The sequence below is a fragment of the Oncorhynchus nerka genome, linkage group LG20 (genome assembly GCF_034236695.1).
Source record: "Oncorhynchus nerka isolate Pitt River linkage group LG20, Oner_Uvic_2.0, whole genome shotgun sequence".
NCBI lineage: Eukaryota > Metazoa > Chordata > Actinopteri > Salmoniformes > Salmonidae > Oncorhynchus > Oncorhynchus nerka.
This window is the reverse complement of record NC_088415.1, coordinates 89,235,008-89,251,498: the sequence shown is the minus strand read 5'-3', so window position 1 is coordinate 89,251,498 and position 16,491 is coordinate 89,235,008. Positions and strand designations below refer to the sequence as shown.

The 16,491-nt window shown below is 41.3% G+C and overlaps 1 protein-coding gene across 1 annotated transcript; it reads right to left on the bottom strand.

The window, feature by feature from the left end:
• Positions 1 to 914: 914 nt before the first annotated feature.
• LOC115103385 (PX domain-containing protein 1-like) lies at positions 915 to 8,196 on the bottom strand. The gene is made up of 5 exons (XM_029624296.2): positions 7,413 to 8,196; positions 6,894 to 6,994; positions 5,931 to 6,048; positions 3,698 to 3,821; positions 915 to 1,882 (listed from the first exon to the last, which is right to left on the bottom strand). The coding sequence occupies exons 1-5, from the start codon at positions 7,660 to 7,662 to the stop codon at positions 1,738 to 1,740; spliced, it is 738 nt and encodes a 245-aa protein (XP_029480156.1). The 5' UTR covers positions 7,663 to 8,196; the 3' UTR covers positions 915 to 1,737.
• Positions 8,197 to 16,491: the final 8,295 nt, after the last annotated feature.

Sequence of the window (16,491 nt, the reverse complement as noted above, 5' to 3'; positions counted from 1 at the left end):
AGCTGGCGTAAAGAACTGGATTGGACTAGCTGGCGTAAAGAACTGGATTGGAGTAGATAAAGAACTGGATGTGACTAGCTGTCGTAAAGAACTGGATTGGACTGACTTCAGAACTGTATTGGACTAGGTATTGTAAAGAACTGGATTGGACTAGGTAAAGAACTGGATTGGACTAGGTAAATAATTGGATTGGACTAGCTGGTGTAAAGAACTGGATTGGACTAGATTAAGAACTGGATTGGACTAGCTGGTGTAAAGAACTGGATTGGACTAGGTAAACAACTGGATTGGACTAGATCTAGTATAGGCTTCACTATGGTCTTTTCACCAGTTTGTTACAGATCAAAACAAGACCACCAGATCAATGCAGATGAAGGAGAGGAGACGAGGAGAGAAAGCCACTATCGAGATGCACCCAAAGAACTGCACCATATCTGGAATGTGCTTTTATCCTTATTGGCCAGTTGGCGGCAGTGTTGTGCAGCTTACATTCTAGACTGGGGAACCAATTCCAATGTGGGCCCCATTCAGGCATGAGATACACAATTTACTTACTCGCATTTATGTACCCTTTTCTCACTGTGCATTATGGCGTCAGTTTTAATCCTACGGCAATGTGGGCTCCAACAAGATATGCGATAGGGGTACAGATCCATGGAAATGTGGTGGGGTCTGGTCTGGTGGTAGTGCTGCCGCCCGCAGACCACCACATTGCCCCACCACTCCCTTCCTGTGCTATATCCCTCTGATCTCCCCATCCCCAACCAGTATTTATCAACACAACTTTAACATAGCAGATTCCAGGATGTGAAACCTAGAATAAGTTGAGCGAACCTTTTTCCTGCATGTTGGGAAAACACATCTAGTGATTTAACCTGGAAAGGAATGACACCAGTTCTCACTGCAATGCAATATATTTCGTATTCATTTATTTTATATTCAACATTTATTTAGACTAGGCAAGTCAGTTAATATCTTGTTAAGAGTTAGTAAATTGGTGAGTTAGTATATTGGTTAATACGTTTGGAGAACGAGTATTTTTACTCATCATCGTGGCACAAATGTGAAACCATTTTAATCTAGCAGCAGCAGTCTGTAACCTACATCATTTAGACCAGACCAGGTGAGTCTAGCAGCAACAGTCTGAAACCAGGGGTTGGGTAGGTTACTTTCTAAATGTGATCTGTTACACTACATGGCCAAAAGTACTGTACCTGTTCAAAATTGTTATCAGTAACGTACCCTTTGGATTACCCAAACTCATTAACGTAATCTGAATGATTTCAGTTACTTTCCTCTTAAGAGGCATTAGAAGACACCAACAACAAAAAGGATTCGTCAAACACATTGGTGAGTCGTCATAGTGGTCTTGTGGTCAAAACTCACTCAAGTGGAACAAACTTAAACTTGAGCCTTGTTTTTTTTTATGCTGAATTGAATGTCATTGAGAAAACAGAAAGGTCTCAATGTATTTTTTGCAAAACATAATTTCTGAATTTAAAAGTAATCTAGTTTTTCCAAAAGTATCTTTAATTCGATTACAATATTTTTGCTGGTAACGTAACTTGTTACAGGTACAGTTTTTTGGAGGGGTAATGAGATTACACATAACTGACTACTGTAATCTGTTACTCCCCAACCCTGTCTGTAACCTACATCATTTGGACCGGACCACTGAAAGTGTAGGTAAACAAGTGAGAACCATACAGACTCAAACAATATGTCCGCCACTGTCGTTCATTCCAGAATATCAGTCTCGTAGGTCAGTAGTTGGTAGTACGTCAGATTAGGGAAAGATGTTTCTTGGTCTTCGGCACTACCATCCGTTGATGCGGTCTCAACGATGTCCAGGGTCTCCTTAAACCCAGATTGGGTATCGTACCTGAAAAACGATGGGAAAATATGAAAATACTCCAAAGACAAGGCATTGGAGAATGTAGTGTAAGAAAGTTGCAGGCATGTTGATGGCTGGTGACTTGTTCTATGTGAGACAAAGAAACAGAAAATATATATATTTTTAAAGACAAAAAGGGAAGAATAGACTGAAAAACGATATTGCGTTTTTTTTCTTCTCCCCCTTCTTCATTCGTCCACTGTTGATACAGTCCCGAAATGTTTTGCATGTCAGCAGTCAAGTTTTCAAGATATTGGACTTTAAAGAAGCAAAGTGTCACCTGCCACATCATCATGATAATGAAAAATGCAGTGCAATCTGCCTTTAATTAAAGGGGAAGTTAGTTTCTTTCCGACTATGGATGAACCGCCTGACTGTCACGGCTTCAATAAGTAGTGAGTGCAGGAGTCAGGCGCAGAGAGCAGGGTAACATCAAAAGATGTGGATCTTTAATATCCCATCAAAACCAGAGAGACGGTCACGCCACACACACAAGGGCACGTAAAGTCCCAGTCCAACCAAACAGGACGAAACTGATCGGAAAAATGAAACCACAAGAATAATCAAACACCACAAACAGAAAAACAAGCCCGCACAAAACCCGGCGGGCCTACTGGGTTTAAATAGCCCACAACCAAACCTAAACACGAAACAGGTGCAACAAATCAGACACAACTAAAGGAAACAGAAAAGGGGATCGGTGGCAGCTAGTAGGCCGGCGATGACGACCGCCGCCTGCACAGGCACCATCTTCGGCGGGATCCGTGACACTGACAGTTGTAAAGTTATTTCAACAGTTTTTTTTTTTTTTTAGCAATGTCCAGCATCCCAAGACTAGAATATTTGAAGCAAAACAATGTTAATGGAAACGGATAGACCCCCCGTGTACACATAAGCATGGGGAAAGACATGTGGAGCGAGGGAAAGTGGATGCTCTTTCCCCCATGCTTTTGGGTGTACCGCTACCCGAGTCCATCCATTCCCATTAGCATTGCTACATGCTCTGAAAATGCTAACCAGGAAATGCTGGACGTAATTACCTAAATAATGACCCAGTGAGCTGAAGACGTTAAAAACCAAAAAGGATGACCTTTTCTACCAAAATAAATTTGTATTTTCAATGTCTTTTGCTCATAGAGCAACTGTCTAAACGAATTGAGTTAAAAAAAGAGAACTTTATTTTTGTAATGTGGTCTGTGTGTAGCTTGTGTAGTGGAGTCAGGCGCAGGACAGCAGATGAGTAAATAAACGTAATTTACTCAAACTAGACAAATACAATACAATAAAGCGAGCCCACACAACAGACCGTATTACATACAAACAATTACTCACAAACAAACATGGGGGAACAGAGGGTTAAATAATGAACAAGTAATTGGGGAATTGAAACCAGGTGTGTAAGACAAAGACAAAACAAATGGAAAATGAAAAGTGGATAGTTGACCGCCGAACGCCGCCCGAACAAGGAGAGGGACCAACTTCGGAGGAAGTCGTGACAATTTTAAGTGAACTAAAAAAAATGTGTATTTTCAATGTCTTTTGCTCATAGGGCAACTGTCTGGACGAATTCAGTCAAAAAAAAGAGTAAACTTTATTTTAAGTGAACTAACTCTTTAAAAAGAACATAATATATGTATCATAATTTTCTAAACCACAACTAAGACTGTCATCACAATGGATAGTAGCATGAGGTACAATAAACATGACTGTCCACTAGGGAACATTTCAGAGTGATTTACACACTGTATGAAATAAAATTAGTAAGTTGAATGATGAAAGAAAGGACGTTGAAAGAAAACTCACCCAAAACCTGCAGACTCTGTACATGTGGACATTGACAGGGCTCTGTGTCTGACCTGTGGTGCACTGTAGTCATAAAAAATGGTCTCTGTGTTAGCCAGACAAAATCCATTGCACCTCATGATATCTGTAAAGCAAAAAGGCACAATATGTTTGTTAATATTCTGATAATGTACAATACTGGGTCATGTTCAGTAGGGTACACTGCAGCGAAGCGCTTTGCAACAAACTACTAAAGTCGGTGTTGTAGCATTTTCTGTGGCACCTCCTTCGTTTCGAAAGGTTCTCTTCTGTTTTGTGTCTACTGAACAAGACCCAGGTGTTGTCACAGTAATGTTTTTGCGGAGGGGTGCACGAGTCACTCAGACCCGTGCCAAGTCCCCTCGCTCCGAGGATTAGCACATCCAAGTGCTTGGGGGCTGCTTCTTCATCGGAGGTTCACGCAAACACCGTTACCTTCACTCCCTTAAGCATGCTAGCTAATAGCACGGTCCGTTTAGAATAACCAAGCGACTTAATGCTACGTATCCTAAATGAGAGAGCTACAAGAATCTCCGAACCTGGCCACCCTCTGTCTTAGAGTATCCTCCCGTAACCAACGACAGAGTGCACAGGAGCCAAGTTGGGCGCAGGCAGCCACAACATACCCCACGCCCAGGCAGACAACACATTTTCTCTAATCCCTCTCCGCATCCTGCTCTTCGGGTCCCAGCCGAGGTACCTGTATCCAGGAAAGGGAAGTAGCAATCGGTAATTCCAAGCTTTCTTAAGAATGCTTACACGTCTTTCCAGAGAGTTTGTACGCAGTGCGTGGCATTGCGCACACGGACTGGTTCAAGCGAGTGGCACCTGAGCGTGTTCCAAACCAAGACAAACTAGATGGTGAGTATCTTTCAGAGAAATGCTATAACTGTTTGACCTGGGGGCATGATCTCAACCCCGAACCCGGCTTAGTCATAACCGCTTCAGTTGTTTTCTTAGCCATCTTACACGTTGCACCATCAAATTGAAGAATAACTCATTGTTTGTGATTAGGAACAAGTACAACCTTCAGCACACAATGTCCAGGAGGTGAGTACGCTCTACCACTATGGGACAGTTTAGTTTGGCGCAACATAAGAAAGTCTCATTTTCCAGTTGTTTGTTTTCAGAAGCGTATATCATTCACACCTAGGTGAAGAGTGGAATAATTGAAGAATATTCATCTCAGCCTCACACGTATCACCTGTGCAAGGCGGGGCTTCCAGATAGACATGGATTTCATTGGCCTTGTCAGGCTTGTTTGTAGATCTTTCAACTGAAGTTGCGAGAGTGCAACTCCCCATAGTATGTTGTCAATTAAACTACACTGAACAAAGATATAAAATGCAAGATGTAAAGTGTTGGTTCCATGTTTTATGAGCTAAAAAGAAAAAATCCCCTGAAAAGTTCCATATGCAGAAAAAGTTTACTTCTCTCAAATCTTGTGCACAAATTTGTTTACATCCTTGTTAAGTGAGCATTTTTCCTTTGCCAAGATAATCCATCCACCTGACATTTGTAACATATCAAGAAGCTGATTAAACAGCATGATCATTACACAGGTGCACCTTGTGCTGGGGACAATAAAAGGCCACTTTTAAAATGTACCGTTTTTCACACAACACAATGTCACGTCTCACGTTTTGAGGGAGCGTGCAATTGGAATTCTGACTGCAGGAATGACCACCAGAACTGTTGCCAGATGATTTAATGTTAATTTCTCTAACATAAGCTACAGCCAATGTTGTTTTAGAGAATTTACGTCCAACCGGCTTCACAGCCGCAGACCACGTGTAACCACGCCAGCTCAGGACCTCCACATCTTCACCAGCGGGATCGTCTGAGGAGGTGTGGGAGGGGTGCTGAGGAGTATTTCTGTCTGTAATAAAGCCTATTTGTGGTTAAAAACTCATTCTGATTGGCTGGGCCTGGCTGCCAATTGGGTGGGCCTATGCCCTCCAAGGCCCACCTATGACTGCAACCCTGCACAGTCATGTGAAATCCATAGATTTCTTTTAGTCAGTAAAATCTTTGAAATTGTTGCATGTTGCATTTATATTTTTGCTCAGTGCACTTGATGTTGCTTTAATTAGGCAGCACATTCGTTTGCCCTCCAGAAACTGGAATGTGGACTGTGAAAGTAGCTAAACAATAAATCAGACACTTGTTTACAGTAAAACATGGTCATTAAATAAATTGCTAGATACATTCAGACCTGATATTGTTACTGGACTCTGGTAGTATGGCTCCATGTTGTTGATGTTGTTTTCTCTTATCATCAGGTCCAGCGGAGATTGCTCAAAGAACGTGAGCACTGCTTCTGACCGTGAATACTGTAGACGAAAAGGTTGAAGATGAGAGTGGAACACAACTACCCTTGGGTGAATCTCAAAAGTATTTTCCTCGATTGCTTGTTTCCTCTCTTCTCGTCACCTTCTCTACGGAAAGGAGGAGAGTGTTGGAAGAAAATAACCCAGGAGAAAATCTCCTCCAATGCTCACCTCGCTTCTCTCTGAAGTTCCACTGGATGTCATAAGGTGAACGCACCAATTTGTAAGTCGCTCTGGATAAGAGCGTCTGCTAAATGACTTAAATGTAAATGTAAATGAAGTTTTGAGAAGGCGAGGAGAGAGGATGTAAGGAATCACCCCGACTAGGGGAAACATTTTCAGGGAATACAGCCCAAGTACATTGGGTGACCCATCCAAGGCTCAGAAATAAATGACTTTCATAAGCAATATTATTCAACCTCAGAAGGGATAAGTATAAGATACAGCACCACTCAAAATTGTGGACACACCTACTCATGTATTTGTACTATTTTCTACATTGTAGAATAATGGTGAAGACATCAAAACTATGAAATAACACATACGGAATCATGTACTAACCAAAGAAGTGCTAAATAAATCTAAATATATTTGAGATTCTTCAAAGTAGCCACCCCTTTGCCTTGATGAGCTTGGCGCACTCTTGGCATTCTCTCAACCAGCTTCACCTGGAAATGCTTTTCCAACCGTCTTGAAGGAGACGCATAAATTGTCATTTGAGTCCACGCTGTATTATTTAATACCACGTCAACTAGTGGCCTGTTGAAATAGCCAGAGGGTTATTATGAAGAGTCATAACTGCATATCGATATGCATTGCTAGATGTAAATAACTATAGGCCACTCTACCTTCATTGGCAAGGTAACGACCCTCCTGAGGAGTTTTTCCACCTCTTGCAATCGAATCTCAATATCATTGGCCTCTGCAGCGTCTCTTATTCGCACAAGTCCTGGTGGGGAAAAACCATAGACAGGAACTATTTCAATACAAGTCGTATTTTAATGTATTTCAGAATATAAATACAGTCAATATATTTTAAATATTGTATTTATACTGTAGACTATAGGTTTACAATTTGTATAGGCTTTCAATGATGCATTTGTAATATGTCTTTGCAAGATTTTGTCCATGTAAGAACGACATGTCATCTTGGTGTTTTTATATAAACTAGGGTTGTACACCTTCACATGACAGTATCCATCAATGTAGGCTGTACTTTGAATTATTATTGTGGGCCTGTACATTTTAGGCTTATTTCCACGTGAAATGGTCATTTCAACTTTTCATCCACATAGGACATAGAATAATGTAGTTCTGATTCTGTGAGTTGTTTATCATGGGTCATGTATTTATAACGGGCTACCTACCATCTAGGAGCGCTGACTGTGTAGGAGTTGCTCTATCCTCTGGGAAAGCATCCATGAGTCTCTTTAGAAGGCTTCCGAGATCGCGGTCCGTTCTGTGCAAATAGAGAACGCTCCTGTCCGATAACTCGGTCCGGACTTCAATGAATTCTTCCTCTCCGCGTTGACTAATTATTCGCTGTGTGCCAACAACCCAACAGTTTTGTACAAACATGTTCATGAGCGAAGTTCCCTCAAAAGCAAATGTTGCCATTTTCACTGCTTAATTCCCAGTCGATGACAGGCTATAATTGTTAGTTTGACTTCGGGAAGTCTAAATACTTGCAATTTGATTCCTTTACCCAATCTTCATCATGCATAGGCAAACGGTCAGGAAATGATTTTTTTTCTCTAACGTTTTCAGAAATATAAAGTGCCGTTTCGATTATCCTAAATGGCTTGTATGATGTCCAGTTGGATCAAAATTCCACAAGTACCATACCCGCTGATGGAAGCGACTCCTCTCTCACTGGCAGAAGTGACTTGAAGAAGGTTGCCAGGTTGGACGTTTAGCTGATTATTTATGCTCCGCTCCCGCACACCACTTGATGCTATGCAGCCGGGGATGCCCAAACCCCAAACCACACTAACGACGCAATATAGCATGACTACAAAACCATCTGCAACAGCAAGTTTTGCAAACCTAGAAAACAATTTAGAGCTAAGAAAGCCAGTGATTTCAAATAAATGTTGATGTACTGGCAATTAAATACCTGCCATTTAGTTGATGGTCCTTTCAGGATAGTGGATGCTAGCGGAACTGGTGCTGTGTTTATTTTTAACAACAAAGGTGGGATAATCCAATCGGGGGGATTGAGAGGTGGGATTTGCTTCACAGCACAGTGTTTACTATGTCAACTGAGGTACAGGTCGTGTAGACTAGGGTTAGCCTAGTACAGTATTTAAACAATAACCACGGTATGTTCAGTACACAGCACATCCAACCTGGGTTAAACATTTTTTTTAATATATATATTCAACTACAGTGAAGTTATAACAAATGTTTATTTGAATGACAGCATGGGAACAGTGGGTTAACTGCCTTGTTCAGGGGTAAAAGGACAGATTCTTACCTTGTCAGCTCAGGGATTTGATCTAGCAACATTCTGGTTACTGGCCCAATGCTCTAACCACTAGGCTACCTGCCGAGTCCCACTAAAGTAAGGGACTAGAAATTAAAATAAAATAAAAAAGCGCTATCTAGCCATATCTGGTGCAATTGCATGTTATTTATGGTCCCTGAAAAATAAACAAAACAACAACAAAAAACTACGTGCAATCTATCAACTACTTTGAGCATTTGCCTGCCTAACGTGCCAGGTGGGCGTTGTTTGCAGGTGCGGATTGGCCATCTGGCAATTCTGGCAAATGCCAGATGGGCTGGACCATTTTTTTGTTGGGTGGGCTGGTCAAAATGGACATACACAAAAATAAAAATGGTACAAAAAGAAAGAAAGAAGTAAAACAATGAAAAAGATGACATGGCCGGTTCATTGATCTGTTATTCTAGTCTAGAATGATCCTTAGCTGATCAGTGGCCAATGCCGGCCTGGTTTTCAAGGTCACGCAAACTCACATTCAAAGTCATACGCGGAATCAGCAAAGAGTCCTGCTCTGACTCTCACCCTGTCATCAGTTAGCATCACGCATACAACTTCAACATAGCCTAATATACTGTACATGCAAATAACTTATCTGAATCTTCCTGTGCTGAATAACAAAGATTTGAATTTCTACATGAATCCACACAGACAGACAACCATTCCCCGTGCTGTGCTGTTGCTGCTAAATAACAGTGGTTAAAGAGAAACTTATGGGATGGGGGGGGTTCCAGCCACAGTCAGTCTCTCAACCCCACATTATTATGTAACACGACCAGCATCCCCTTGGATACTAGCTCTAATGAGAGAGTGTGTTGGAATCGTTTCCAAATCATTTTGGCAATGTCAGCATTTCTCTCTGTTAGAAGAAGCACAGCAAACTATGGGGGAAATATTTGGTCCCCCGTGTTATTGGTTGTTTGCCATCGGTATACCAACAGTATACTATAAAACTACAGAATGGTTTTGGGTACTGGTAAATTCTACCACTACTAGTACTACCACATTACCTGGTAAACTACTACTAGTACTACCACAGTACCTGCTATACTAATACTAGGACTACCACAGTACCTGATAAAATACTACTAGTACTACCACAGTACCTGATAAACCACTACTAGTACAACCACAGTACCTGAAAGTACTACTAGTAATATCACAGTTACTGGTAAACTACTACTAGTAATACCACAGTACCTGGTAAACTACTACTACTACAGTACTACCACAGTACCTGATAAACTACTACTACTACTATTAGTACTACCACAGTAACTGGTAAACTACTACTACTAGGACTACCACAGTACCTGATAAAGTACTACTAGTACTACCACAGTACCTGATAAACCACTACTAGTACTACCACAGTACCTGATAAAGTACTACTAGTACTACCACGGAACCTGATAAACCACTACTAGTACTACCACAGTACCTGGTAAAGTACTGCTACTATTACTAGTACTACCACAGTACCTGATAAACTACTACTACTACTACTACTACTACTACTACTACTACCACAGTACCTGATAAACTACTACTAGGACTACCACAGTACCTGATAAAGTACTACTAGTACTATCACAGTTACTGGTAAACTACTACTACTACTAGTACTACCACAGTACCTGGTAAACTACTACTACTATTAGTACTACCACAGTACCTGGTAAACTACTACTACTCAAATCAAATTTATTTATATAGCCCTTCGTACATCAGCTGATATCTCAAAGTGCTGTACAGAAACCCAGCCTAAAACCCCAAACAGCAAGCAATGCAAGTGTAGAAGCACGGTGGCTAGGAAAAACTCCCTATACTACTACTAGTACTACCACAGTACCTGATAAACTACTACTACTACTAGTACTATCACAGTAACTGGTAAACTACTACTACTAGTACTACCACAGTACCTGATAAACGACTACTAGTACTATCACAGTAACTGGTAAACTACTAGTACTACCACAGACCTTGGTAAACTACTACACTAGGACTACCACAGTACCTGATAAACTACTACTAGTACTACCACAGTACTTGGTAAACTACTACACTAGGACTACCACAGTACTTGGTAAACTACTACACTAGTACTACCACAGACCTTGGTAAACTACTACACTAGGACTACCACAGTACTTGATAAACTACTACACTAGGACTACCACAGTACCTGATAAACTACTACTAGTACTACCACAGTACTTGGTAAACTACTACACTAGGACTACCACAGTACTTGGTAAACTACTACACTAGTACTACCACAGACCTTGGTAAACTACTACACTAGTACTACCACAGACCTTGGTAAACTACTACACTAGGACTACCACAGTACCTGATAAACTACTACTAGTACTAAATCAAATCAAATCAAATTTTATTTGTCACATACACATGGTTAGCAGATGTTAATGCGAGTGTAGCGAAATGCTTGTGCTTCTAGTTCCGACAATGCAGTGATAACCAACAAGTAATCTAACTAACAATTCCAAAACTACTGTCTTATACACAGTGTAAGGGGATAAAGAATATGTACATAAGGATATATGAATGAGTGATGGTACAGAGCAGCATACAGTAGATGGTATCGAGTACAGTATATACATATGAGATGAGTAATGTAGACAAAGTAAACAAAGTGGCATAGTTAAAGTGGCTAGTGATACATGTATTACATAAGGATGCAGTCGATGATGTAGAGTACAGTATATACGTATGCATATGAGATGAATAATGTAGGGTAAATAACATTATATAAGGTAGCATTGTTTAAAGTGGCTAGTGATATATTTACATCATTTCCCATCAATTCCCATTATTAAAGTGGCTGGAGTTGGGTCAGTGTCAAAATGACAGTGTGTTGGCAGCAGCCACTCAATGTTAGTGGTGGCTGTTTAACAGTCTGATGGCCTTGAGATAGAAGCTGTTTTTCAGTCTCTCGGTCCCAGCTTTGATGCACCTGTACTGACCTCGCCTTCTGGATGATAGCGGGGTGAACAGGCAGTGGTTCGGGTGGTTGATGTCCTTGATGATCTTTATGGCCTTCCTGTAACATCGGGTGGTGTAGGTGTCCTGGAGGGCAGGTAGTTTGCCCCCGGTGATGCGTTGTGCAGACCTCACTACCCTCTGGAGAGCCTTACGGTTGAGGGCGGAGCAGTTGCCGTACCAGGCGGTGATACAGCCCGCCAGGATGCTCTCGATTGTGCATCTGTAGAAGTTTGTGAGTGTTTTTGGTGACAAGCCAAATTTCTTCAGCCTCCTGAGATGGAAGAGGCGCTGCTGTGCCTTCTTCACGACGCTGTCAGTGTGAGTGGACCAATTCAGTACCAAGTACCACAGTACTTGGTAAACTACTATACTAGGACTACCACAGTACTTGGTAAACTACTACACTAGGACTACCACAGACCTTGGTAAACTACTACACTAGTACTACCACAGACCTTGGTAAACTACTACACTAGTACTACCAAAGTACCTGATAAACTACTACACTAGGACTACCACAGTACTTGGTAAACTACTACACTAGGACTACCACAGACCTTGGTAAACTACTACACTAGTACTACCACAGACCTTGGTAAACTACTACACTAGTACTACCACAGACCTTGGTAAACTACTACACTAGGACTACCACAGTACTTGGTAAACTACTACACTAGTAAACTACTACACTACCACAGACCTACCACAGACCTTGGTACAACCTTGGTAAACTACTACACTAGGACTACCACAGTACTTGGTAAACTACTACACTAGTACTACCACAGACCTTGGTAAACTACTACACTAGAACTACCACAGTACTTGGTAAACTACTACATTAGGACTACCACAGTACTTGGTAAACTACTACACTAGGACTACCACAGTAACTGGTAAACTACTACACCAGGACTACCACAGTACCTGATAAACTACTACACTAGTACTACCACAGTACCTGGTAAACTTCTACACTAGGACTACCACAGTACCTGATAAACTACTACACTAGTACTACCACAGTACCTGGTAAACTTCTACACTAGGACTACCACAGTACCTGATAAACTACTGCACTAGGACTACCACAGTACCTGATAAAGTCGCTCTCTTCAGGTAGAGGCTTACAGATTTCAGAGAAAAGTACGCACGCACAGGGCAGTTATAAAAAAAAGTTATGCATTTTCTAATATTTTAAATTCTGTTTATAATGTCAAAGGTACTGCTCATCTCTCTTGTAACTGTAAGCAATGGTGTGGTGGAAGGTATACACAGTTATACACCTTATAGCCACTCTTTTGATGGGCATTGGATATACTCACTTCTTTTAATCCCCGCGATGCGTAAATCAAAGTAGTGTTGTAGAGTTAGGCTATACGCCATATCAATCAATGAGGCTGATGTAACATATCAGAATGTTGAGCTTAAAACGTTGATCAAATTTGAGGGAAAACACATTTTCTAACATGTGCGCTACACATGCGAATGGTTTCCCATGGACAGAGATGGAAATATCCATTAGGAATTTAGATGCAACCTAAAGATGCAACAACTATCATGGGTTGCTATTATGACTAGGATACTGGCTTTGGCTGGTGGCAATGAAAGAGTTCATTTGAAAAAAAAATAGAAAATAATTGCCTCCACGTTTCTATGGCAGTATTTTGTCAAAAGGCTACTTTGAAGCTAGTAAGACATCATATTATGAACTGTTTATCATATATGCATAGTCACTTTAACCATACCTACATGTACATACTACCTCAATTAGCCTGACTAACCGGTGTCTGTATGTAGCCTCTCTACTGTATATAGCCCCTCTACTGTATATAGCCCCTCTACTGTATATAGCCCCTCTACTGTATATAGCCTCTCTACTGTATATAGCCTCTCTACTGTATATAGCCTCACTACTGTATATAGCCTCTCTACTGTATATAACCTCTCTACTGTATATAGCCTCACTACTGTATATAGCCTCACTACTGTATATAGCCTCTCTACTGTATATAGCCTCACTACTGTATATAGCCTCACTACTGTATATAGCCTCTCTACTGTATATAGCCTCGCTACTGTTATTTTCACTGTCTTTTTACTGTTTTTATTTCTTTACTTACCTATTGTTCACCTAATACCTATTTTTACTTAAAAATTGCACTGTTGGTTAGGGCCTGTAAGTAAGCATTTCACTGTAAGGTCTACCTACACCTGTTGTATTCAGCATTTCACTGTAAGGTCTACCTACACCTGTTGTATTCAGCATTTCACTGTAAGGTCTACCTACACCCGTTGTATTCGGAGCACATGACAAATAAACTTTGATTTGATTTGATAAAACGTCCAGGTTTCAAACAACAGGAAAAATATAGCGATGCTAATGACTGGCCTAACCTTCTACTGGTAGATGGAAAGGCTTTCGTAAAAACCTTCTCAATTAAATGTTACACTAACCAAACAGTGCTAAGTGCTGGACCAGTTTAATTAAAGGGTAACTACAGGCAAAAAAAATCTACATTTCTTAGATTTTTCTCAGACCTCAGAAGTGGTCTCCTGATGTGGTTTGAGCATTGTAGACTTTGAACATCCAGTTAAGTTTTTTGTTTATTTATTAAAAAACGTTCACTTTTGAAAGCGAAAACAGGATTTCTTTGACTCGGTTGTCTTGTTTTTCTGTTTCAATAGTAGGCCTACTATTAGACTACTTGCACAGTACAGCTTGGGTTTGTCTGACTGCGAAAGACCAATATGAGATTGATCCTTTTAGGTCATTCAGAGCGTATGTCACTGTTTTGTCATAGAATTTTTCACGCCGGGCAGGCAGTTTGAATTTTTTGGGGGGGGGTGCAAAATTAGATTATAGGCACTTCTCCGTGCACAACCATACCACTGAAGACAAAGACAGGGTAAAACATTTTTTTTATTTTATTTTATTAGGCAAGTCAGTTAAGAACAATTTCTTATTTTCAATGACTGCCTAGGAACAGTGGGTTAACTGCCTGTTCAGGGGCAGAACGACAGATTTGTACCTTGTCAGTTCGGGGGTTTGCAACCTTCCGGTTACTAGTCCAACGCTCTAACCACTAGGCTACCCTGCCGCCCATGGGGAATGATGCAATTGGTAACTACCAATGATGTACTCCTATGCAACTACCTGGTGCCACATGTTACTCAGTGGCGCCTGCTTTGATTTAACGAATCTGGAAAAAAAAACTTAATAGAAAATGAATAGGTTAATACTGTGTAATAAAAGTAGTATCAAGTAGTACGTGGTGTCGTAAAATAAATGTGCTTGTTTAATAAGATTCATTACATATTTACATACAAGACCAGGGTCATGTTCATTAGGCCACGCAACAGAAAAAGGAAAATAAGCGTTTCTTATTGGACACATCCAGGGTAGTCCCTCCCTACATCAGTCAATTTTCTTTGGCTTGGTGCCTACTGAAAACAGCTCAAAGAAAGGCCTTTGTCAGGATTGCTGGGCCCTTCCTGCCAAGGTAGAGGATTTGGAGCGTTTGGGTGTCCTTGGTCCTAATACGGGGGACGATCTAGAGTGGTGGTGCATTGCGCACGTGGCTGGTGGTCCGGCGTAGCGTACGGACAGAGGTGTCAGGGGAAAGACTCGCCTTTGAGGTGGCGCCGTGCGTGGAGGTCCAAGCTCTTTTTCTGGATGCTACAGAAAGAGAGAAAGAGAGGGCAAGAAAAAGAGAGCGAGGAAGAGAGAGAGAGAGAGATGGAGAGGGAGAGAGCTTTCTTACAGTGAGCTAGTGTGTGGGAGACTGTTGAGGTAGACAGAGGCTACCATTGAGGAGTAGAGAGATTTTGCAAACGATTAACATGAACTCTAAAGAGCTATTTGTGTGTGTGTGTGTGTGTGAGAGAGAGAGAGAGCGAGAGAGAGAGAGAGTGTGTGTGTGTGTGTGTGTGTGTGTGTGTGTGTGTGTGTGTGTGTGTGTGTGTGTGTTTACCTGTGTGTAGTTTACCTGTTGTAGTACATGGCCAAGATGTTCAAACGTTCATAAATGACCGACAGGGTCAGATAATAATAATCACTGTGATTGTCGAGGGTGCAACAGGTCAGCACCTCAGGAGTAAATGTCAGTTGGCTTTTCATAGCCGAGCATTCAGAGTTCGAGACAACAGGTCCGGTAGAGAGAGAGAGAGAGAGTGTGAGAGAGAGTGTGAGAGAGAGAGAGAGTCGAAAAACAGCAAGTCCGGGACGAGGTACAGTAGCACGTCCGGTGAACAGGTCAGGTTTCCATAGCCGCAAGCAGAACAGTTGAACGTGTTTTTTTTTTTACTAGTCTCTACAGGGGGTCTTTAAAGCAAAGTTAAACGATGTGACTGTGGCCCTCAAGGACGGGTTGGGAACTCTGCACTCCAGGAATAGTAGGAAAACCCTTTTTAAACCCAAAGCTAACTTTTAAACCCAAAGCTAACCCAAAGCTAACCAAAGATCACTTTTTTATTTGGCCAGATTAGGTAGCTACTTAATAATGGGGTTTCAATGCCAGACTTGGTTGCTCCCGAGTGGCACAGCAGTCTAAAGCACTGCATATCAGTGCTTGAGGCATCACTACAGACACCCTGGTTTGAATCCAGGCTGTATCACAACTAGCTGTGATTGGGAGTCCCATAGGGTGGCACACAATTGGCCCAGCGTCGTCTGGGTAGGCCGTCATTGTAAATAACATTTTGTTCTTAATTGACTTGCCTGGTTAAATAAATAACATAAAAATGCTGCTCTGACCCTCTTGGTCACATGATAAGTAGTGTATAAAAAGAGCACATATTATGGGGTTCAGTAGCTTTCCAACAATCAACGACAAACATTTTTGTTCAGAAACAAAACTGCGTATCTCATATTACTCGCTCTGTTGCCCATTGCATCCCAATTCCTAAAGGAAATGTCAACAATATATTGT